General features: G+C 49.6%; 1 protein-coding gene across 10 annotated transcripts in view; it reads right to left on the bottom strand.

The window, feature by feature from the left end:
- Positions 1-24,562, bottom strand: part of PKNOX2 (PBX/knotted 1 homeobox 2) — a 303,483-nt gene that overhangs the window by 25,108 nt on the left and 253,813 nt on the right. For all 10 annotated transcript variants that reach the window (XM_067751462.1, XM_067751466.1, XM_067751469.1 and 7 more), the window contains 2 exons: positions 17,958-18,129; positions 6,863-7,051 (listed from right to left, as the gene is read on the bottom strand). In XM_067751462.1, the coding sequence (XP_067607563.1) occupies positions 6,863-7,051; positions 17,958-18,129 (361 nt within the window). The remainder of the gene's footprint in view (positions 1-6,862; positions 7,052-17,957; positions 18,130-24,562) is intronic.

Here is a 24,562-nt window from a genome sequence, read left to right as displayed (position 1 = left end):
CTTTTGGAAACGGAGGGTGGAGACGGCGGGGAACAAATGAACTGGCATTGACTGTGAACTCTGACACGATGGTCTGATGTCAGCCCAGGAGGAGCTGTGTCAGCCCCTCGAGCCATCTTTCTTCACTGTTAATAGCGAAAGGGCTTATGCTGCGTGGGAAGACTTAATTTCCACTCAGGGAAGAAACTCCTGGAAGAAACCACGATGGTAAGAAGAAATGAAGGAGTGAAGGAAAGGACTGATTAGAAAAGTTTTCCTTTAAGTTATTTTGAAATAGCTGTAATTTTTATTGTACTAGGATGCCTGTGAAACAGGGGAGTGAACTGGATGACCTTGCGAAGGCCCTTCCGGTTGGGGATTTTTGAAAAACCAACGCCATTCCCTGGGATGTATTGTGAGTGGGTGGAGGGAGTGGGGGGGCAGCGGGAGTGGGGGCCCCGGCTATCTGCCATCCCCCCCAAGGCCACTAGGGGTCTCTGCTGATCCACCAGCCCAGACCATCCTCCCTAAAGCCTCCGGAGCCTCCCAGGAGGACGGGTTTGTTGCTAACTTGCCTAGACTGGGGGTGGGGAGCTGGGCTGCTGGAGAGCTTGTCTTGACCCACCCGGGCAAGCCCTCGGCCCATCCTCTTGACTCCCTTAATGCTCCCTGTCAGCCTGATATGCTGGGCAGGCAGCACCGGGGTTCTCTCTCATGCGCGTTGCAGGGTTTTTCAGGGAAAGAGGGGTCTTTCTTTGAATTCCCCCAAACTGCCTAGCACAGCGCTGGGTGCAGGATAGATGCTCAGTAGATGGGTGGCCTGAGTGGGCTTCAGCCTGGAGCGGGGTGAGCGTGTGCCTTTGGGGGGCAGGGACATTGCCACTGTCCCCAGACACCGTGTTCTTGGCCGCGTCCCTCCAGTGCTGGCAGAGCCAGCGTGCTGTCTCAGGCTGGGAAAAGCTGGGTTCCCAAACCCGGGGAAGCCAATCACATGTACGCAAGCCACCTAATCCCATTCCTGTTCCACTCCAGTTGGGAGCTTTCGTCTCAAGGGAACAGCAGCTGCTGCTGCTCTTAAGGAACATTCCCTCAGAAAGAGGGAGCCGCTCAGGTTTCTGAGCCTGGCAGGGCCGCCCCCTTGGGGTCCTGGTCCCTGAGCGGAGGCCGGGGGGGCTGGGAACCCAGAAGGGACAGCCTTAACGCCCATAAAGGAGAAAGGCAGTGGAACTCCCGGAACTCAGCTTCCTGTCACTTGGGTCTGGGGGTGTCCCCTTTTCATCTCAGCAGTGACCTTGCAGGGTAGGTCACCACCCCAGCTCAGCCATGCGGCAGAACTTCCAGGGGCTGGGCTGAGGTGCTGGCTTCCCACGCCCTTGGCCTCCAGCTAATGTTGAAAATGCAAACTCTGTGGGTCAATAGGTAAGTTTCCCCTTCCCCAGGCGAGGATGTACTGATGAGTTCCCTTCCTATTTTTCTGGAGAGTAGCACAGCTGCAGAGTTACGTCTGGTCGGCTGAGCCCGGAATCTCAGAACAATGCTGACTCTGTGGCCTCTCCCTTCCCTACTTTCAATCTATTAGCAGATCCAAATTCTCGCTTCCCAGCCATTGGTTTCTTACTCGCTGGTCTCTGAATCCCTGATCTACAGCTAGGTAGGGTCATGCCTCCCCACCCAGGGCCCAGGACGCTTAGTTCTCCTTCCTACGTGTCACAGAAGAAGTAAAAGGATCTAGTAAATGAAAATAGACTCATCCCTGACTCTGCTGCTTCTTAGATGTGTGACCTTGAACCAGTGACTTAACTGCTCTGAGTTTCCCTTTCCTTGGGTATAAAATGGAGAAAATAATGTGCACCTTGCAGGCTGGTTGTGAGGCATAAGCAAGATAATCTATGTCAAGCACCTGGTACACAGAGTGCTTGGGACCAGGGAGCTCAATAAACGTGGACGTTCTCCCCTTTCTCTGCCAGTTCTTCCCTGAGCAGCTCAAAAGGTGGCCAGTCGGTTCATTTGTCTCCAACGCGTCTCCAATCCTTACCCCGTTGCCTACATTCTCCACTGCCTTTAAAGTCTTTGGCAATTGGCTGTGGTGATCAGACTCAAAGCATAACATCCCACAAATTTGGCCGCAAGATACTCCATCATTACATTCGCAGTTAGAGATTGTGTCACAGTGGTTTTCATGCCCTTGGAACCCAGCAAGCTCATTGGTGCTTGAACAGATGCACATGGCATGAGTGAGTGATGTTTCCCCCATACCCCGGCCCCTTCTCTGCAGGGACTGTGAAAGGCTCTCTCTGTCCCTTACCTTCTCCAGACTTCTCTCTACCCTGGGAACATTCACACTGAGAGCCCCCAGGTAATCTGCTAACTGCCCTCCACTCCCCCAAGCTTGCCTGAAATGCCCACTCCTCTAGGAAGTCCTCCCAAGGCCAGTGAATCTACAGCTTCTCCAATCACAATAGGATTTGAAAGTCCTCCTGCTGGCCTATTTGATCCTTACAGAGGTTTGCTCGTCCTGTCTCTGGGCAGGAACAGACAATGGCCATGAGGGCATGCAGGCTGGGGCCTGGGCTTTCCCCGGGGAGGAAGACGGATGCTGAGTGGTGACTGGGCAACCTCAGGCCATACACATGCTTTGCTCAATCCAGACCCCTTCCGGCGGCTGCCTTCCTGCCCTTCCTCAGGGTCCCCTTGCCCCTGAGCACTCTGTGCTCAGATAATTTATCTAGATCCTTGGGTGTGACTCAAGCTCCCTCCCACTGAGATTGGGCACTCATCATGGACAATCCCCTGTGTTCTCCCAGGACCTAGCGGGGTGCATACAGTAAGCTGCCCCCAAATGCTCGGCAAATGCATGAGAACTGTGGCTCTCCTGATTTGCACTGGAACAGAGCTGAGGTTTAATCTCCACGGGGAAAGAAGGATGGATTTCAGGTCAGACTAATGCTTGAGGGGGGCGAGCATGAGGGTCTCTCCAGTGGAATGGTTTATTTGGGGCCATCAAGGAAGGGCTTCTTCACTGAGGATCTGCCCCCACAGGAAGCCTGGGTTCTGCCGAGTAAGAATCCTGGGTGTCATTAGGTGCAGGCAGGGCAGGGTGGCCTCCTCCAGAGGGGAAAGGACAGGCTGTGGCCCAAGTCCTTGGAAACCCCGGTTTAGCTTTCCTGCTTGCTGAAAGCAGTCTCCCCCGCTCCGAACCCCCTTCCACCCCCCCTTCCCCATAGAAACGGAAGGCCACGCAGAGAGTATGCCCCGACCTCGCAGAGCTGGATGGGGACACAGTATGGCATCTGAGAGAGGGGGACCAATTTGAATAAAAAAACATCTCCCACTCTGCAACACAAGGCTGAATGATTAGCACACAGGCAAAACCATGAGCCAGCAGTTTGCAACAAAGCTGGCAGGCGGCTGGAATGTTGATCCTGAAGATCGTGTTCCAGAGGGGAGACACCCCTCCCCAGGCCAGGCTGGGCTCGGCGCGGCTATTTCAGGCTGGGGGGATTAAGGTCGCACCATGACGAATGTGTGCACAGACACGCACACGCACACGCACACGCACACGCACACACACACACACACACGCTCCTCCTCTCTCCTCCGCCAAGCTGGCTCCCACGGCCGGACCCCAGTCAGGCCTGCCTCCTGCACTGAGTCTCTTGGCCCCGAGGGTCTCTCCTTCCTGGGAAGGCCCAGGCCAGCCCGCGCCCACCTTGGCGAGGCAGAGATGGGAGCCTGACCTGGGGATGTGGACGGGGCAACGCGGGGCACATCCTGCTCACCTTCTGCCGGACACACACCCGGGACGCTGCACTGACCCCACCCCCTCCCCTCCCCCCACGACTGCCGCCATCTCTCTCTCCAACTCCTTTCTGCCTCTGCCTGTCTTCAGTCTCACTCTCCTCTTCCTCGGTCTGTGTCTCTTTGTCTTTGTTGTTCTTTTCCTCTAGTTCTTCAGCCTCTCCGTACCTCCCTCGCAAACGTGACCATTGATATTTGTCTTTCTTTCCCTTTGTCTTTCTCCCTACTTCTCCTTTCCTCCTTTGCCTTCCTGTTGCCTCCCTTGATTTCTCTCTATATTTCTCATCATATTACTTCTTTCAACAGATATTTACTGGCTGCCTATCATTCACCAGGAGAGGAAAACGTGAAGTCACATGGGATATTTACCATATAAATGGCCTACTGTGCCCAGGAGTTAGTTGAGAGGAAGAAAAGCCCATGCTTTGGGGTGGGGTGTCAGGGAGGCCTCCATGGAGAGAGCAGCCTTATTATTGCCGTTGGGGAAGAGGCTGGGTTTGGTCCTGCAGAGATGTGCCGTCATCACCCAAACACACAGGCGTGGAAAAATAGTGACCTACGAGGGCATCAAATGTCAAGTGAAAGGATGTGAAAACTCTGGGGGGCAACTGGGCTTTTCAAGCAGGAGAATGGCTTGAATAGAGCTTCAGAAGATAAAGCAGCAGCAGAAGGCTGAGGTGTGCATATGTGAATGTGTGTGTGTGTATGTGTGTGTATGCCTGTATGTGTGTGTGTATGTATGCATGTATGTGTGTATACATGTATGTGTGTGTGTGTGTGTGTGTGTGTGTGTGTATACGTGTATGTGTGTATGTGTGGGGGGGAGGGCTTCGAGGTAGCCAGAGAAGACAGAAGAGCAGGTTAGGAAGCTATGACAGCAGCTCGTGTGTAATCACCTTATTTACCCACTGAAGCCTGAACAAGTAGGTGGGGCCAGCGAGAGGAAATGAAGGGACAAATCTGAGAAGCAGCAAATGGGACCACCTCGCTAAGTGTCTTCTCCTCTCTTTCTTGGTGTCTTTGTTTTTGTCTGATTGTCTGAGTTCCTCTTTCTAAGCGGATCAGAGGCCTTTCTGCAGTGGTCACCCCAGGGCCAGCTTCACTGTCAGGCACAGATGTGATGCTTACAGTGATAGGAATCAAAGTTCCTTCCTCTTTCCTCTAAGCTCAGAGGCACTGAATGCAGGGATTCCCCAGGAGGACTGATTTTTGCAGATAGCATCTCCGAGGCCTGGCTCACCCAGAGCCCACGTTATCCTTCTCTGCTAACCCGCGTCTCCAGTGACCCTGCTTTCTGCACATAAAGTTGTCGGCCCGGAGAGCCCAAGCCTGAGGGGGCCACTGTGGCTGCAAAGCCCTCTGGCCCTCCTTTCTTCTCCCACTGCCCTGGTACACCCCCGATGCCAGAGCTCGAGCTGGGGTTGGAGGGCCCAGGAGGGAAAACCCAGGGCCTCTCCAAGGACCTGATTATTTCCAAAGACTTGTGCTAATTTTCTGATATGATCCTTACATCTCTGTGAGGCACTAAATCCTCATTACTTTTCCTGACCGATGCATTCTAATTAGATCAACACTTAAAACAAATTCACAATAGCCACAGGATGGCTTTCCATCTCATTAACTCCTCACTTATTATTTTCATGAAAATTACTGATAAAAATGTGCATCTCCATTTGGTGAGGCCTCACAGCCTCCTTGGCTCCTATCTTGCATCTCTCCCATCACCAGGGCTGCGCAGCATCGCCATGGTAACCCACAATAATAGAAACTAATAAATTACAAACGAGATGCTCGTTGAGCAATTATTGTCCTCTTTTATGCAAGTTTCTTGCTAATTTTGATCATAAGGGAAAGTACAATAAGACTCTGAAGGAATGAGTCTATTTCAAGAGAATATTAGCAAGCAGAAGCCTGGGCGGCTGAGTTTAGATCTGTAATAAAGTGATTTGGTGATTTCAAGCAATGGGAAGAGGAAATAAACTTCCGGCCTCGTGTCCCATACAGTACTCACTATCGAGTCCCACAGAGACCCCACTGGGGTGGGTTCGACGTAATTCCTGCTATCAAAATGTACAAGGCATGGCTGGCCTTCTCGGGGTCACCATGTCCTTTCCCCTGCCTCCACCAACCTAGAGAGATCGATTATACGTCTCGATCCTTAAAACTTAAGGATAAAAATAGCACCACCTTTCTTTGGCATTCTTTCCAGCACCTCTCACCAAGCATTCTTAGAAAGTTTAGCGGGATCCCCAAGCCTGATTGTCTCGTGGGCAGAGGCTAGTGCAAACCTCCTGGGGGACCCTCCATGTGTCTGTCCTGGACTCAAGAGCTCAGTGGGAGAAGAAGAAAGTGGTGAGTCTAGCGCTTAACATAGACACCAGTGAGTCGGGAAGGTATCACCGGGAAGCTTTCTTAGTTCATAGGTTTGGGGAAAATATTCTGTCCTGGAGAGAGAGCCCATTCTCTGCCATTTCCACAGTTCCCAGTTCCCAGGATGAAGGTGGCTGGTGAATCTTGTGAGGGGTGACTTTAGGTGACTTACACAGTGGCCCTGGACCACAGGGAGACAGATGTGCCAGGGCAGGGTGAGCAACTAGAGAATGATCGGGGAAAAGCTGCTGTCTCCTATTAGGTGGGCAGGATTCAGGGAAGGCCCACTTTCCCCACACTCTCCTTCCCAAAACACAGAGAGCTCATCGAGCTCCAGCCCCCTTGAGAAGCCTGCGAGGCTGGGATGTCTGGGTCCACTCCCAGCTCCGTCCCCGCCTCATCCTCCTGCAAAGCTCTCCATCTCCTTAACTCTCGTGCTCATTTTTTAGGATATCTTGGACCAGGAAGCCAGGAATCCCTTTGGACATTGTCCCTCTCAGATCTGGTCATCTTCTAGGGAATACTGATACCCTGGTATGCTGAGCTCTGGGTGAAAAAGGGACTGAGCTGCCTGAAAATAGCAGGAGGAGTGGATCAGAGGTGAAAGGATACAGTCAGTCTAAACCATTTTCCTAGGTCTCCATGGGACCTTCAGACATTCTGACACCTCGCTTAGGAGCCTGGCTAGGAGACAGGACCCAGCCCTGTGTGTTACCTGTGAGTGAAGGTTTATGGAGGGCTGGTTGGGGGAGTAGGGCCCCCCGAGGTCATTCCTGAGCAGGTTATCACTGTGCATCTTGGTTTTGAGGCAGGTGATGTAACGGTTACAAAAGTCCTTGCAGAGTTCATTGACTTTCTCCAGCTCCAGCAGGTGGATTCTCAGGACCTGGATTGCCTTCACCATCTGTGGAGGGGGAGGAGAGGTGAGCCCAGGTGTCTGGATCCCAGTCCCCTCACTGCCTTGCCCGCCCCCCACCCCCCGAACAAGTCCCAAGCCCACAGACAGAGAGGAGCCCATGCTCGCCCTAGGGATGTACGCTTTCCACCCGCAGGATTTAAATTCTCCTTGTGGGTAGCTGCCGATTGCTTCCTTGCTTTGAGTTCACTGTTATCACAGCTGTTCTTGAGGCAGGTGTGGTATTCTGAGAACAGCACTGTGCTTAGAGGTTAGAAGGCCAGGTCTCAAGCCCCCTGCCTGCCATTTACAGTCTGTGTGGCCTTGGCCAAGTGCTTAAGCTCTCTGCGCCTCATTGTCTGACAAATGGGGACCATTACGCGCTCCCTGACAACCTTACAGTTTTGTGGAGAGGAGCACCTGAGGGAAGGCGTGAGCTGCAAAGTGTGAGGCCTTGAACAGGCACGAGGAAGACCGAGATCAGAGCTCCTTGCAAGAGCCCCAAGAGGTCAGGGACTGGCTACTCTTAAACACGTATTCTGAGTACCTCATGTGATGCCAGTCACCTAGCAGACACCCCATCAATGCATGTTGACCGACTGCATCGTCCAGCATGACTTAGCTGGGTGCTGGGACACCCAACTGTCTGCGGTGGCCTTTTGCGTACCCTTTGGTACGTGTGTTTGCCGCCTCTTCAAGTGGACGTTCCTAACCTTTTCAAGGCAAGAAGCTATTTCTCAATCGAGGCTTTTCCCTTTATCGTTGTTATTATTATAAAAAGAAGGTGCTATGGAAGGTATGGAAAACAGAGGATGAAAAAGACTGCCCTTGATCTAATCACCCTAAAAAGAATGACGATTTCTTTGTTCTTTTTCGCATGCGTGTATTTCAACACAGCTCCAATCACCTTGTATGTACAATTTTGCTTCCTGTTTTTCCCCTTAGTTTACCAAATGTATTTTTCTAAGTGGCAGGAATGTTTCCTCTATTCTCCCTTCTAGACTGCAAGCTTCTAGAAGAGAGGGGTGGTGGCTAACTTGCTCACCCCATTATCCTCGTTACTAACACAAGTGGATACTGAGTAAATATTTGTTGAATGGGTGAAAGTTATTGCGTAAATACATTTTAAATTGCTGCATATCATTCCATGTGTGTGCCACACTTAGCCAATTCCTTATGGTTGGGCATTCAGGTTAATTCCAATTTTTTAACTTTATTAAAAAACATGTTACAGTGACTTATCTTCCAAGCTTATAGCTTATTCATGTTTCTGCATTATTTCCTTAGGACAAGGTCCCGGAAGTGACAGAAAAAAAGCTATGGACATACCTTTGGCTCATGATAAATATGGCCAAATTGCTTTTCAAAAAAGGTGTTGGAACAATTGGATATCCACAAGCAAAACAGTGAACCTTGATTTAAATCTCACGCCTTATACAAAAATTAACTCAAATGGATCAAAGACTGAAATGTAAGACATACAAACTATAAAATTTTTAGAAAAAAAAAACAACGCAGGAGAAAATCATCAGGACCTAGGGTTACGCAAAGAGGTCTTAGACTTAACACCAAAAACATGACCCAGAAAAGGAAAACTTGATGAATTGGACCTCATCAAAATGTAAAATGTTTGCTCTTCAAAAGATCCTGTGAAGAAGATGAAAAGATAAACTACAGACTGGGAGAAAATATCTGCAAACCACATATCTGACAAAGGACTTATGTCTAGAATATATAAAGAGCTCTCAAAACTAGCCAGTGAAATAACAAGCAATCCAATTAGAACTTGGGCAAAAGACAGCATCAGACATTTCACTGAAGAGTATATATATATACATGGCAAATAAGCACATGAAAAGATGTTCAATGTCATTAGCCATCAGGGAAATGCAAATTAAAACCACAATGAGATATCACTATACACCTATCAGAATGGTTAACATTAAAAATAGAGGTAACACCAGATGCTGGCAAGGAATTAGAAACGGGACCACTCATATGTTGCTGGTGGGTATGAAACATGGTCCAGCCACTCTGAAAAACAGCAGAACAGTTTCTTATGAAACTGAATACACCACCCAGCTCAGCAACTCCAACTCTTGGGCATTTATCCCAGAAAAATAAAAACATCTGCTCCCCCAAAACCTGTATGTGAATATTCCAAACAACCTTATTCTAATAGCCCCAAACTGGAAACAACCAAAATACACGTCAACAGGTGAATGGATAAAGAAACTATGGTACATCCATATCACGAAATAGTACTAGGCAATAAAAAGGAACAAACTACTGATACACTCAACTACTTGGATGGATGTAAAGGGAATTATGCTGAGCAGAAAAGAAAAAGCCAGTCTCAGAAGGTTACATACTGTGTGATGCCATTTATATAACATTCTTGAAATGACTAAATTTTAGAGATGGAGAACAGATTAGTGTTTGCCAAGGGATGTGGTGGGGGAGAGAGGGAGGAACTGCCCTGTATCTTGACTACCATAGTGTTTCCATGAATCTACACATATGATAAAATGGCACAGAAGTACACACACACACACACACACACACACACACACACACACGGCTGCATGTAAAACTGGTGAAATCTGAATAAGGTTGGTGGATCATACCACTGTCATTTCCTGGTTGTCAAACTGTATTCCAGTCATGCAAGAAGGGGATCAGGACTTCTCTGTATTAATTCTTACAACTGCATGTGAATCTATAGTTCTATCAAATCACAAAGTGAAAAAAAAAAGTGGGGCTCGCCTTGGAGACCATTTAGGTTGACATAAGCAATATATAAGCATCCCTCTTAGCTTTGGGCCGGCATTTTGATGCCCAGGAAAACAAGGATGGGCATCGCTCCCAGAGAATCCTATCAGGTGTGTCATGCTGCGTGGCTAGAAGCCAGGGCCACACCCACTCTGAGTTTCATCTGCATTTCAAGTGGAGAGCAAGTGAGGCGCCCCCAGGTTGGCATTTGGATTGTCTGATGGGTAGGGATTGTGCTTGACTAATTAAAGGCTCTGAGTACTGAATTAGACTAAGTGTCACTCAAAGACAGAAACCAACAATTGTGTGTTTTCAAGCAGGGCTCAGTCACAGGGTCTTGTCCTCACGGGATGCCCCCTCCGTGGGGCTGAGACTAAAGGAGACTGTGCCGTCCCAGGCAAAGAGGATAAGAGTGACTTTAGTCCAGATTATTTGGACCGAAAGATGGAGTCGGGCACTGAATAAATTATTTGCTCTTGACTAAATTTTCTACTTGACAATATATGGTGTTTAATAAATACTCATTGACTGACTGATGGATAACAATACCCAAACATTTCTTATTCTTACTATGTCTCAGGGACTGTGTTAAACCCAGCACATGCCTGATTTATTGCACATAACCACCTCTGCAAGTGGGTACCATTATTGCCCATATTTTACAGTTGAAGGCAATGAAGGCCACAGGTAGAAGTTTACTTGCTTAATGTCACACAGTCGGTAAGTGACAGAGCTGGAGCGTGAAGCCATGTTGCCTGTGTTGCTTCACCGGCAACTAAGGGTCTCAGGATTTACACAGAGAAAATGTCAGTTGATAGGGTGCATGGTTTAGGGAGAAAGTGGCTTAGTGACAGGAAGTACGGGCATCCAGGAAACTCAAGTTTAGGATTTCCAGAACCCTCCCTGGCAATGTTCCCGCATTCGGCTGCTCTGGCCTGGCCCACAGGAGCCAGAGTACCTCAGCGTGCTTCCTCATGCGTAAGAAGAGGGGGTTGGACTGTCAGATGCCTTCTGTTTTCTGATTCTCTGAACGTTACAGGGACTTCTGATGGTCCTGGAAGGGACCACGTGAGATGATCTAGGCCAGTCTCTAGGTGACCAGATGGTCCAAACCCTCCCGGACACGTGGCTGCATCTCCTCTCCTGAGGCTCTCTTACCACCTCACGCCATCTCCATGTTCTCTCAATCTGCTGAGTTCTTCCAAACATTTACTGCAATCTCTGCTGCCTTAATATAAAGTGCTGACTCAGCCTTCTGTAGGCACCGAGAACATCCAGGTCTTCCATCAATACAAGCTCCCTTAATTTAATGTTATACGTTCAACAAATATTGAGTCTCATTATATGACAAACACTGGACAAGACCTCTGACTTAAATAAGTTGCCCAGTTAGCTTTGTCTTCCCCAGACAAAATAATCCTAATTCCTTAAACCTTTCTTCTTTCTCCCTCCCTTCCTTCCTTCCTGTCATTTCTTCTTTCTTCTTTCTCTGAGCTTTCCTTTACTGGACTATCCTTCATTTTCAATCAACATTTTATTTATTCATTTTAAAATCTTTGCGTGAATACACACATACACACCCATACACACAGAAAAGTGCACCTATCTATTTATAGCCAATAAATCCTCATTAGGTAAAAAGAATCAGAAAATACAATTAAGTATTTAAAATAAAATAAAATAAAATAAAATAAAAAGTAAAATCTACCCAAAATAGCTTTGCTCAAATGAAATACGCATGCAGTGTGTTTAAATAGATTTGGTGCACGGTGGCCAAAAGTGGACCTACATTTTGGTCTAATAAAGTACAGGTGAAGGATTACTTTTTATGAGGTAATAGACTTGGTTTAAAGATTTAAGAACATAGAGTAAATCATAATGGTATTCCAAGGCAATGAATATGTAGGACCTATTCAGTATTAGAGGAAAAAACGGGCAATGCCATTAATGTGGGGCAGCTGCCTGGCCTGGCGCAAAGCCTGTGGGATTTACCATCAGACAGCTTGGATTTGAGTCCAGACCTACTATTTACAAACTGGGTGACATTGGGCTAATTCCACGACTTCCCTGAGCCTCAGTTTTCCTCATCCCTGTCTCACAAGATTTGATAACGGCTAAAAGAGATAATAATGTGAAAGTGCTTTATAAACCACAGGGAAGCAAATGCATATAAACTTTTGCAACCTCTTTTGATGATTTCTAATATCCTGTTGGCTTTTCTATTGCTGTTCTGTTGCTGTTCCAGTTTCAGATGGTGGAAGAATCATCATCCTCAGTTTTTTCTTCTATATTTATGTTTAGTAAATCATCCTCTATCTTATTTTTATGCAATTTTGGGTTTTTGCCTCTAAATCAGAATAAAACTCTGACATATTAAACTATTTTTCCTAAGTGATCAGGGTCATGTAAAAAGTTATTCCAAATCTTCTAGTGCAATAACAATTCCATTTAATTTAACATCGTCATCAAATGTGATGAGTGGATCTTTCATTCCTTTTCTCTCAGTTTTGCTTCATCTTTCAGCTTCTCTCCCTCCCTTCTCTTTCAAAATAAAAAACCAGCCCTCTCCTTCTGAGCAGAGGGCTTCACAGAAGCAAAACGAGATGCACCCCTGCATTTCAGTCTCATATCACAGCACACGAGCCCCACAAGTCTCAGGAAAGCCCGCAGGACCGGGGCCTCTAATTTTCTGGGAAGTCGCGTGGCATGATATCCTGAATCTACTATTTGCTGCCCGGGGTATTTTGGACAAGTCATTTAACTTCATCTATAAATGTAAGCTGATAGGTAATACTTACACTGTAGAGTTGTGGTGAACACTGAATAAGATCATGTACACGTACGTCCTGGGCACACAGGAGCTGTGTGCTATATGGGGATTCTTACGCCAACACGTCCCTCCCCCCCACCATCAAATACTTTTCCGAAAAGTGGCCTCTCTTGTAGGATTGCGGCCTCTTCATTTGATAGTACTGGCCTTGCCTTTCAAAACATTTATATACGTAGCACTTTACAATTTGCAAAATGCTTCTCTCTCCATTACCTCATTTGAGTCTCAGAAACATGGGGACACACAGGCACTGTTATCACTCTGCTAGAGATGAGGAGATCAAGGCTCAGAGATTAGGTAACCAGCAAGATTCCAGGCAGCAATTAGGGAGGGAGGTAGCTTTGCCCTGGAGGGCAGATTCTGTTTACCCTCTCCTCCTTCTGCAATTTGGGAAGCTGGAATGTTCTCCCTCATTTACGGATGAAGAAATTGGGAAACACACATTCCTTGAAGTGCTCTGACGCTTCCTGCATGTCACTAGGTCAGCCAAAGCTAAAATCTATTCAGGAATTTTTCCAGACCAGACCAGACCAGCCGGACCTGGCCTGAGCAGTTGGAAATGTGGGGTCACTGGAACAAGGCCTGGGACATGGAAGAAAGGTGAAGTCCAGAGCCTGTAGGCTGCTTAGGGAGGCCACCTCGCAGGACAAGTCAAATGCTTTCAAGTCACAATGTGACACTTCCCTTCCCACGTCCCCAGAGTTTGGAGAAGCACTGTGGTTCAGGGGAAAGAGGTGGGCTTCAGGAGTTACACCCACCTGGCGCAAACCCCAGCTCTGTAACTTACTGACTATAGGGCTCTCGGTCTTGGATTCCCCCTTCTGTAAAATGGGTATAATGATAACCCTCTCATAGGGCTATGGTGAGAATTCAATAGCAGAGCTGGGTGCTAGAGAACAGCGGGTTTTGGAGGCTCGGTCTGGGGTCCTCCTCTTACTGGGACGCTCTGGACAGTTCACGTGATCTCTGCACTTCGGTGTCCTCATGTGTAAAGCAGGATAGCGGCAGCAACCCCCTCAGAGTCGTACTGAGGACAAAAGGAGATCTGGCCAGAAAAGAACTAAAGACAAGTGCAGAGGAAGCACTAAGAAAAGACTGGCTCTAGGGCTGCGTCACTGCTGAGCGTGGGCCGGGCTCCACGCCTGTATTTGACCCACGTATGTGCTGTGTGGTCTTGAGCTGGTGATTTCACCTCGTGTCTCAATCTCCTCATCTTAAAACGGGGATAATAATAATCTGTGCCTGTGGGTCTGAGAAGAGGATTAAATAAGATAATACAGGTGAAGTGTTCAGAACGGCACCTGGCACCCAGTAAGTGCACTATAAATGTTAGTTATTACTGGCTTTGATTATTATTTCCTTTCCCTGTTCTGGTGTCTTGTGGGATTTTTCTGCTCCCGTCAAGGCGAAGAGAGTGTGGGCGGGAGGCCGAAGGGAATGGCTCTCTGAAGGGGGCCGCCCGCGGTCTCGGTGGGCCCAGGGCTCTGCCTGGCCTCCTTATTCACAGCCTCTGGCCTCTGGCCCTGCCTCTTCAGAGTGGGCCCAGGGGCCTGGGGGGCCCCATTTTGGAGCTGGTTTTGCGGTCAGGCAGCTATAATCTGTCCCTTAAGCCACACCAGGGTCTCATTAAAACGTGCCCCGTAAGTGTTAAAAAAGTTACACATAAAAAAATTCCATGCATGAAACTGAAACCGTACGTTTTAGAGCTTCGGTTTGAAATCCTGCATAATATATAAAACCTCGGCCCTGCACTGGGGGCCCGTAAATCAGATTTCATAAAACAAAAAGCTTTCACCTTTCAAAGGGGTTTGGGGAACTTGCGAATTTTACAGACTGGACCAAGTGCCAGTCAGAGGCTGCTGGGCCCAAGCAGGGGATCCAAGGGCCGGGTGCCAGAGGCCTGGTGAATGCTGGGTGGGTGTGGGAATTGGAGTGAGGGTATCCCCGGGGGAGCATTCCAGCTTAGCCACCATGGGGGTGGAAAGCCACCCGCATGGCACTGAAATGGGGAGGTGGAGAGGCTCAGAGAGCGTGGGTACCAGGGGGAGAGATGCTGGTGGTACCCTGTATAAATGAGGCGTCTGTTACCCCCCGGGAAGCAGAGAGGTGGGTGATGGCGTGCAAGGAGCCAGCAGACCTGGATGCTGACAAGTCACTGCCCTTATCCAGACTCCAGTGTCCCCATCTATAAAATGGGCTGCTTTCCACGCCTGTGGTTTCCCCACCAGCGTTTTGGGATTCTAAGTTTCTTTTCGGGCAGCTGGCTAACCGGGAAGGGAGGTTCCTTCAGAAACCTATACTCTGGGAACTTCTCTGGTCTCTGAGCATCTCTGGCAGAGCTTAGTAAGCAGCGCCCATGGGAACTCGTCTGAGAGACCGTGGAGCGGGGCAGGTAGACACAGAGATTTGCGTGGACGAGAGGAGGGGACCAGCTGGAGGGGGAGGACCCGCGTGCCCGTGGTGGGCCTGGGGGAGCTGGGGAGGAGGCAGGACCCGAGCGCCCAGCGCGGGACAGAGTTCGGGGGATCCTAGTGTCCTCCTGACAATCCCATCTGTGAAAGTCAACATTCAAGGGCAAAGGAAAGCCGCCCTGACACACATATATATAAAAAATAAATCTCTCAATTATCTCAGCTCATTTGCTTGGGGTCTCATTTTATGTCCCTGCTCCGCTGCGCAGTATATCTGTCCGGATAAAGAGTTACAGTCCGTTGGGCTACGTGTGTGGGGTTGTAAAAAACACAGATGCCAAATTAACTGGCTGTGGCACTCAGCAGCTGATTGAGCTGATAATGACGCGATCTGACCTTTTTCTAATTTCTAATTATGTGCATCTCGGCTGTGCTGGCTGCATGATTCTTGTTCTAATGATGGCTCCTGTGATCGGCCTCTTCATCTCTCCCCTCCCGACGCAGGACTACAAGTGGGGTGGCAAAGGGCGCTGCCTGACACCCTCCCCCCACGCCCGGTAAAGTTTCAGGCTTCAGCCCACACAGTCTCTCTGATGGCCTGGAGGTGAGGTGAGGTGGCTGGAATGCCTGGCTTTAGCGATACTGCATTTGACCTTAACCTTCTGGGTGCCATGCACTTAGTTCCACAAGCCATCTCGTGAATATTTTATGACTGTCACAGGAGACAGGCGGATTGGCTCTATAGACGAGGAAACTGAGCTTCAAAGGAGCTGTCATCAAAGTCACCCAGAGGGTGAGCTGTGTAGCTGGGCTGAGGTCCTTGGCTCCTTCAATGGTCTCCATTTAAATAATCGACCCATCCGTCAGTCATTGACTGCAGCTAACTCTGGGTAAATCAGGTCCACATGAGGAGGTGGGCTGTCCAAGGCCTGCTCCACCAGGGGACCACTCCCAGTGCAGTCCCCTGAGATAGAGGCCCAGGGAGCACCGGGGGCCAGGGGCCATTGGGGCAGCTCCTACAACATCCGCGTGCCTAGGTCAGGTGTGGCACGTAGCAGACAGTAACCAAGTTTTGTTGGATTAATGAAGAAATCTGAGTCTTTTGAGTGAACAGAACTCTGAGAGACCCAGGTAGTGTGGGCCAGGGGAGAACAGGGAGGTGGCCACACTTTTTGGTATTTTCCAGGCTGGGCTAGAATAAGAGGCTGTCCTCGGGGGGTCGTCTATAGCTCACCTGGCAGGTGGTAGTGGGCAAGGTCTGTGAGGTTTGTTTCCCCAGGACTCCTACCTCTGAAGGTGTAAATTCTTTCATGTTACTCAGCCTATTGTAGGTATTTCCTACCAATTTTGGCCTCAGTCTCTTTTGGGGTCAAGGGAGAGGAGTGCCCATTCCAGCTCCTGCAGAAACGGCTGCCTCACTTCCTGGTTCCATGGCTGCTGCCGGTTTAGCTTCTAAAGACCTGATTCACAATTGCGGTTCTGAGATTCTGAGCAACCGAACAGCAGGGCAGGGCCAGGCCAGCCCGCACTTACTGCTGGACCAACGGGAGAACCTGCACGGGGACAGCTGTCCTAGGGGACCTGAGAGACAGTGGTCTGGGCTCCCGGGAAGGATGTCTGCTCAATCCCAGCCAGGGGAGAGGGAGGGCCAGGCACAAGCCGAGGTGGATTTGCGGCTCCCAGAAATCTGCACTAACGCTCCCGACCCCGGTCAGGTGCTTATCATCTGTCCTCTAAACGCATCATAATACTTCACAACTTTCCAGGCCAGGCTGGGGGGCTCTCCTGGTAGCTCTTCTGGCCTCCATAAAGTAGCATAATCAACTCTTGAGAGAAGCAGTGGGGTGGATAATTCCCAACACAGGATAATACCCAAGTCATTTAAATCTGTTCTGCTGGTGCACTGTGTGTGTGTGTTTTTCTTCCTTCCTTTCTGGAGTCACATTTGCTTTTCTAATTCTGTCTCTCTTTTGGGAGTAGGTACTAACTAAACTCTGACTGCAAGAGGTCAGTGCTCTAATCAATCAATTTGTGGAAGAAAGAGTTTTTCAGAGTTTCCAAATTCACCCTGCATCATCTCGGTAATCCACCCACAGAAAAATCAAGAATTGTGGTTAATAATCCCAGGATGACCGCTGTCAGGATGAACAAACAGAGCACCCTCTCTACAGCTCTCTTTCTCAACAGGATTCCCAGGGCTAGATGAGAATTTCAGGCATCATCTAATCTAGTGGTTACCAAGCCTTATTGAAGATTGCAGCTGTCTGGGAAACCTCTAAAAATGTATCTTCACAGGTCCCACCAAACTTACTGAATCACGGTTTCCAGGTGGTGGGCCCCAGGCCCGTGTGCTTTTCAAAGCTGTAGTGATGATGTGGATGACAAGCTAGGTTTGGGAGCCTGATCTACTGCGTCCCCCTAAATGGGCAGGACATCTGCTGATCTGCTCAGTGTGACTCTGTTTCCGGTCTTCCTATCCACCGATCTGCTTGACGGTGCCTGTCATCCCCACCCTCCACACTGTAGCACACGGCCATCAGCTCCTCTCTGGGCAGCCCAAGACAAATTTACCAGCGTGCCAGGGCTCTAGCTCTTGGAACAGCTACACCAGACATTCTGGGCACCATGACCCTCCTTTCCTCCCGTCTGCACTGCAAGGGGGTGTAGGTGATGCTACTAGTGTTGCAGCGGCAGAGGAGGGGAGAGCTTTGGCAGCAACCCCTTTGCATGCAACTCTTGGTTTAAGGTTCTCAGATGCTGGAAGGGCACACCTAGTGCCTGCCCACAGGGGGCATGCAAATTTCTTTGTTGAATGCATGAATGAAAGGGTCGCTTCTAGGGCATCTGGAGGGCATCAGAAGGTAGGGAGAACCTAGCCAGGGCGGGGTTGCAGGGTCTTTACCAGGTTGTCCAGCTCTGGGTCGTCGCTGAAGAAGGGTTTGTGCTCTTGCTCTTGCTGGTGGACAAAGTTCTCGATGTCCACGTCAAAGCTGGCGGAGGTGATGCACTCCGAGCCCTGCGTGGCCTGTTCACATTTCTCAAACAGCAGCGTCAGGAGCGGAAAAAGAGGGTGCCTGCGGGGACATCAAGAGCTCACACATGCGCACTCAAAGACTTGCTGCCGTCGGGGCTCGGAAGCCACCAGGGTCCCTTCCCACATTGCCGTCACTTCTTCTCCCAGGGTCCCACTCCCTGAGAAAGGCCCCAGTCCCCATGGTCAGCCTAGACGGCAGCATTTCACGCCCTGGCACAGAGAATTCAGTCTCCTGATTCCTAGGGCCTCAGAGGCTTCTGTCCCTCCCCACCAGGGGCCTAACTTTTCTCTTTGTCCAGAGAAACTGCACAGATATTTGATGAGGGATGCTGGGTATAACCCTTCCCAGAAGTAGGTGTCCATTTCTGGCTCAGTGTCAATCTGGGAAGGAAATATGGGAAATGTCCAGAAAAGTGCTGGATGTGAACATGCGTGGTTGGTCACACACCCTCCCGTGGCTGCATGGAGCCAGCCGAGGGCAGCACCTGTGTGTTTGCAAGTGTACGTGGCGGGGTGTGGACCTGAGTACTCGTCACACGTGGTGGGCAGAAGTCTCCACCTGTCCTGCATCTGTTGACCGACTCAGTTTAGGTCAGACACCCCAGTCACACGTGTAACACTTCCCTACACGTTTCTATCATCACACACTTAGCACAACTGTAATTAAATAATTCTTTGCATCATTATTTGTCCAGTGTTTTCCTCCAAGGCTGTCTCTGTCTCAATGATCACTGTATCCTTAAGACCTTGCCCTGGCGCTGATAGCAGGCACTTAATAAATATTCGGTGACTGACAATGAACCAGTGAATGATGAATACGTGAGTATGAGTGTGCGCATGTGTGTGACGGTTCTGTGATGGATGGATGTAAGCTGAAGTGCTTACCTGGCGACTCTATGGGTCTTGGCTTCGACATCACCCACTCTGGGAAGGTTCCCTGACTGCCCCTCCCCTCAACCTGTGCCAACGGCTCCCTGGGCTGTTTGCTTTACCACCTGTCTTCCGCACTAGACTCTCAGCTACGTGAGGGCAAGAAGCAAGCCCACCTCATTCCTCACTGTCTGCCCAGAGTCTAGCAGCGGCATGTGGATACTAATAAATCTTTGTTGAATATATACATGTTAGGTGTGTGACCCCATTTGCATATACAAGTGCATCTCGTTCTCAGTTCTCTGCAGCATGAGTGAACAACTATGTCTTCACACCCGGCACGTGCACATGTGTTTACATGGGTATTGACACTGGACTCTGGAGCCCCATTCCCTCCCACCATGGTTCCCAAAAAGCAACGGCACATCCCTCTCTGGTTGCTCACCTCAGTGCCCTGGAACCACAACATCTAGCTCCCTTCTTTTTGAGTGAGCTCTGCGAGCTGGGAGAGGAGAAAGTATGTATGTTGGGTCTGGTCCCCAGGCTTCTGCCAACGGGGATGTTGTAGCCAGCACTGCCCAGCAGAACTTCTTGAGGTGATGAAGACATTCTACAATCTCTGCTGTCCAATACGGTAGCCACCAACTTCATGAGGCCAATGGACATTTAAAACATGGCTGTTTCTGAATTATGGTTTTCTCAGGGTATATGCCCAGTAGTGGGATTGCCGGGTCATATGGTAATTCTATTTTTAGCTTTTTAAGCAACGTCCATGGTGGATGGACCTAGAGTCTGTCATACAGAGGGAAGTAAGTCAGAAAGAGAAAAACAAATACCGTATGCTAACGCAAACATATGGAATCTAAAAAAAAAATGGTACTGATGAACCTAGTGGCAGGGCAGGAATAAAGACGTAGACATAGAGAACGGACTTGAGGACACAGTGGGGGAAGAGGAAGCTGGGACAAAGTTAGACAGTAGCATTGACATATATACACTACCAAATGTAAAATTAGATAGCTAGTGGGAAGCAGCTGCATAGCACAGGGAGATCAGCTCGGTGCTTTGTGACCACCTAGAGGGGTGGGATAGGGAGGGTGGGAGGGAGGCTCGAGAGGGAGGGGATATGGGGATATATGTATACATATAGCTGATTCACTCTGTTGTACAACAGAAACCAACACACTATTGTGAAGCAATTACACTGCAATAAAGATCTATTAAAAATAAATAAAATATGGCTCTTGTGTCTAGGACACTGAATTTTTTATTTTGTCTAATTTTAACTAATTTTAATTTAGATAGCAACATGTGGCTAGTGGCTACCATATTGGAAAGCACAGTAAGTCCTGAAAATGAAAACAGATCATGCTTCTTCCCTCCAGCACGCTATGATTAAACATGCCGAGAAGGACTGAACATTCATCCTGCATAGTGTTTGTAGGCTGATGGGGGACCCCTGTGAGCCTGTCCCATCCTGGGATTCCAATAATTCTAGGCAGAAAGGCAGAAGGTGCTGAGACCCATCCACACTCAAACCTATACCTACTGGTCATTCTACTCAAGCTCGGGGGCAGCGGGGGCTGAGGGGAGATGAATTCCTGCCACAGATGAGCTGCGTGGCTTGGCAAAGCTGCCTCTAGACATTATCTCCCTGACCCTTGTTTGGGGAGCTGGTGCGTAAATAGCTGGGCTCCAAGGCTGCAGGCTGGGTCACAGTCTGGAGGAAAAAAGGGTCAATATTTGAGGGTAGCGCATCTGCAGCCCCAAATTGCTAGAAGAGCTATTTCGCCCCCTCAGGAAGCTGGTGGGAAAACAATGGGTTCGCTCAGCCATCCGCTGAAGACAAAGAGAAAACCAGGTGAAGGGGTTAAACTCCAGTATAAGTCTTCATTTGCAGCCACTAATACCGCAGCATATTATAGTCTAATCTAACCTGATCCCAGTTTAATGCAAGATTCTCCCGGCCCTGAGTGGAATACCAAAGGAAGCCTTCATGGCTGTGATTTAAGCAGAGACCTGCAGTGGTTTAGCTGAGGGACATGAAAGGCAAATTCCAGACGGTGTTATGAATTATTGCGCCTTATGAACCTTCCTACTCTCAACAGATGCCTGCTGCCGTTTAAACAGCCACTAGATCAATTAGGAGTGAAAGGCACAAATCGACTCCGTACAAGGGCACTAAATTACCAGGAACTAATAATCCACAGCATCGTGCCAGGTGGTGGGGGGCGCAGCCCCTGCCCCATCCCCACAGCGGCCGCGGTCACTGCACGTCCCTTCCTCACCGGCTGGAGGCAGGGTGGGCAGCTGCTGACGGTGTGTGGGTGTGCCAGTGCACGTGCGTGCGCCTGGGTTGAATGTAGGCTGTCAACGAGAGCGAGTGTGAGCGTTGTGTAAGTGGGTTGCCCTAGGTGTTTTTATTGCGTGTGCACACACGGTGTTACGTCTCTGCTGTACTATGCGCACATGGGTTGTGTGTATGGAGCTGGGGTGCGGAGTTTGTGTGCTGTGAATACAGGGTGCCTATGCCCTCTATTGTATGCAGTGTGTGTGCAGGGCTACGTGTTATCTGTATGCAATGCGTGTGCGAGCATCATGTGTTTTGTGTACACAGCGTGCGTGGCATGTGGGGCGGGGAGGAGGGAGCTGCCCGTGACTGTGTCTCCCAGCTACCAGCTCTGGAGTTGGGCTGGGGGGAGAGGGTGAGCTCGTCTGCCACTGCCCTGGCCTCTGCAGGGAGGAGAGTGATCAGGGAGGGCCTCTCTGAGGAGGTGACATTTGAGTTAAGCCTGGAAGGACAGAGGAGGCAGTCAGGCAAAGGTCAGAGGGAGGGGCATGCCAAGAAGGGGAAAACGCAAAGCACTTCAGAGAGAAATGAGCTTGGCATGTTTCTGGAACAAAATCCAGGTGCTTGTGGCTGGAGCAAGGTAGGCGAACGGAGGGAGATGACGTCGAAGAGATGAGCAGCAGTTAGATTCGAGGTCTCGCACAGAGCTGGGCTTTTGGGGACTGGGGTGGAGGCACTGTCCCCTCCACTGGGGGACAGCGTGCACCTTCCAGGCACAGCTCTAGCATTGGTCCATTTTATAAACCTCTCCCCTGCAGGTGTCAGATCTCCCATGTGTGTGTGTGTGTGTGTGTGTGTGTGTGTGTGTGTGTGTGTGAGACGAGGGCATATCTGGGGGTGTTTTCTATGGCTTCTGCCATCTCTCAGTAGAAGAAAACGTGCTTTCCATCCTCTCCCCCAAGTTAGGCAAGGACCCGTGGAGCACAGAACAGGCCTCCTGGTTGCTGCCATGGCCCCTCTCCCCAGCCCCTCCCTGACTGAGCTGCACTATCAGTTCCCCAATCCTCCCTTCATACCTCACCCTCCCCAGCCTCCTGCCTCTGGTTCCACCCGCCCTGATCCCTGGATCCCTGGAGCCCAGGAGTTCGGATGACATCTGTGCTCACCCACAGCTTTTCATATGAACCATAGCCAGGGTTGGTAGGGCTGCCTGTGGCTCGCGTGCTCTATCCACCTGCATCTCTCGATCACCCTGACCGCTACCTGCTACCTCAAGTGTGGGGACTGCTGAGATGCTCTGTACCACCCCTGAGAAACAGGCTCAGTTTCCCAGTGACTCAGATGGGTTCTGTGGCTGCAGTGATGCTATGGCCTTCTTTAAGGCTGTTCCCGGCCCAGTTCCCAGCCCCTTCCCCAGTTGCCCATCCTACACCTGCCTAAGCGTTGACCTATATTTTAAGCTATCCTCCAACATCACCCCATAAGACTGGGGAAGAGGCTGGAAGCCACCTTCAAGGAGTCCTTTCCAGCAGCCTCCACTGCGGGCCTGGGGTGGGGTGGGGTAACTAGGGCAGAGACCAGGAGGGCTGGGCACTTTACCCTCCCAGGACATGAATGCCCTTGTCTGAGCCAGGCAGGGGATCGGAAGGGGGATTTCCAGTCATGCGTGGGATACTGGTCCTGTCATTCTTGACCTTCCCTGAGCTTCAGTCTGTCCAACTAGAAAATGGGTTTTAAGGAGTTCCTCTTCCCGCTGTCCAGATCTCTCCCACCGTGGATCAGTACCCTTCAGAGGCTGGAAGCAGAAACGTGGAAACTCGGTCCCCAGTGTCTGGACGATGATGAACGAGATGTGAAAGATGGCCATTAGCCTTTATTTCCAGAGAGCCGAGGACGTCTGACTTCCAGAAGAGCTCACCTTCTCCCTCCCCGACCTTTCTCCACACTTTTCCCTGTGTCGCCTCCCACCTGGCCGCCCCCTCCAGCCCAATCTCTCTCTTTTTTTTATTTTTATTTTTTTGAATTTTATTTAATTTATTTTTTTATACAGCAGGTTATTAGTTATCTATTTTATACATCTTAGGGTATATATGCCAATCCCAATCTCCCAGTTCATCCCACCACCGACCCCCCTGCCACCCCCCCCCCCCAATCTCTCTTAAGCCGTTCAAAATTTGGAGAAAATAAATCTCACTGCACTAATTCAGGGAGAGTTTGAGCCTCGTTGGTGCAGAACAAATAAAAGGAGTGAACTGGCATGACATTTTACTGCAGAAGAGAGGTCGTTTCCAGCCACTAATAGAAAGGATCTGACACAGACTAATAAAGAGAAATGAATTTCTCTAATGGCCTCATTTATCACATTCAGCACTGTGCCTCTGCCTGGGTGCTGGGAGGGCGGGCTGCCCCGAGTGCGGACAGTGCCAGGAGCGGGGGGCGAGAGAGGACCTCAAATAAGATTTTATTATATCTTGTTTTCTTTTCGGAGTCCCCACCCCCAGGCCCACCCTCATCACCTCTCCCCAGGAGCATCTGAACCAAAAGCAAACTCAAGATATACAGTTCTTATTAACGATCCAGAGAAATAAAGAACCCCTCTCCACAGAATTGCAGTCTTGTGCTAGCTTAAGAAGGTGATTAAACCGGATGTGTTGATTTCTACAGGGGTTTAAGCTATCGCTTGGTTTAATTACTTCTGACATTTCTGCCTTCGTTGTTTTCTGCATCACCCAAATTCGCGGGCCTAAAATGCCCAGTCTGGGGCCAGGGTGCATAGGGCTGCCTCTGGGAGCGCCCCAAAGGGCCTGGGCCTAAACAGGGCAGGATTTTGGCTGAAGCCCTGTGCAGAGTTGAATGTCACCCTCTCTCCAGCAGCAGCGAGGCTGAGACCCCTCGCTGAAGCCCCAGATTTTCTTGAGGGCAAAGCGATCCGGGCCCCCCTCATCCCCCCACCCACACACATATTTCCAGTGAGGCTTCTGAGAGCATCCTCAGGCAGGAGAGCTTCCGCGCCTTCCATTTTACTCCTCCCTCTTTCAAGACAGATGTTCTCACCGCAGATGGCCCAATAGGTTTCCCTAACATTTTCGAAGACCTCTTGGGATGGAGACCATAACTTCCTTGGTAATTTTTATACTCGTATCTAACTGCAAGTTCCCCTATAAGGCTGAAGCTCATTTCCTTTTGCTAAAAGGACTCAAAAGAAGACAAGTGGACTTTGTTCTGCTTCCCTTCGTTCCTCCTTGGACAACCTGGCTTAAGAAAAACGTTTTTTTTTAACATTTCTTTCTGCTCATAGGGCCATAAACAGAGA

This window comes from Pseudorca crassidens, chromosome 9 (genome assembly GCF_039906515.1).
Source record: "Pseudorca crassidens isolate mPseCra1 chromosome 9, mPseCra1.hap1, whole genome shotgun sequence".
Taxonomy (NCBI): Eukaryota; Metazoa; Chordata; class Mammalia; order Artiodactyla; family Delphinidae; genus Pseudorca; species Pseudorca crassidens.
The sequence above is the reverse complement of the archived record's forward strand: the minus strand, read 5'-3'. Positions and strand labels throughout refer to the sequence as shown.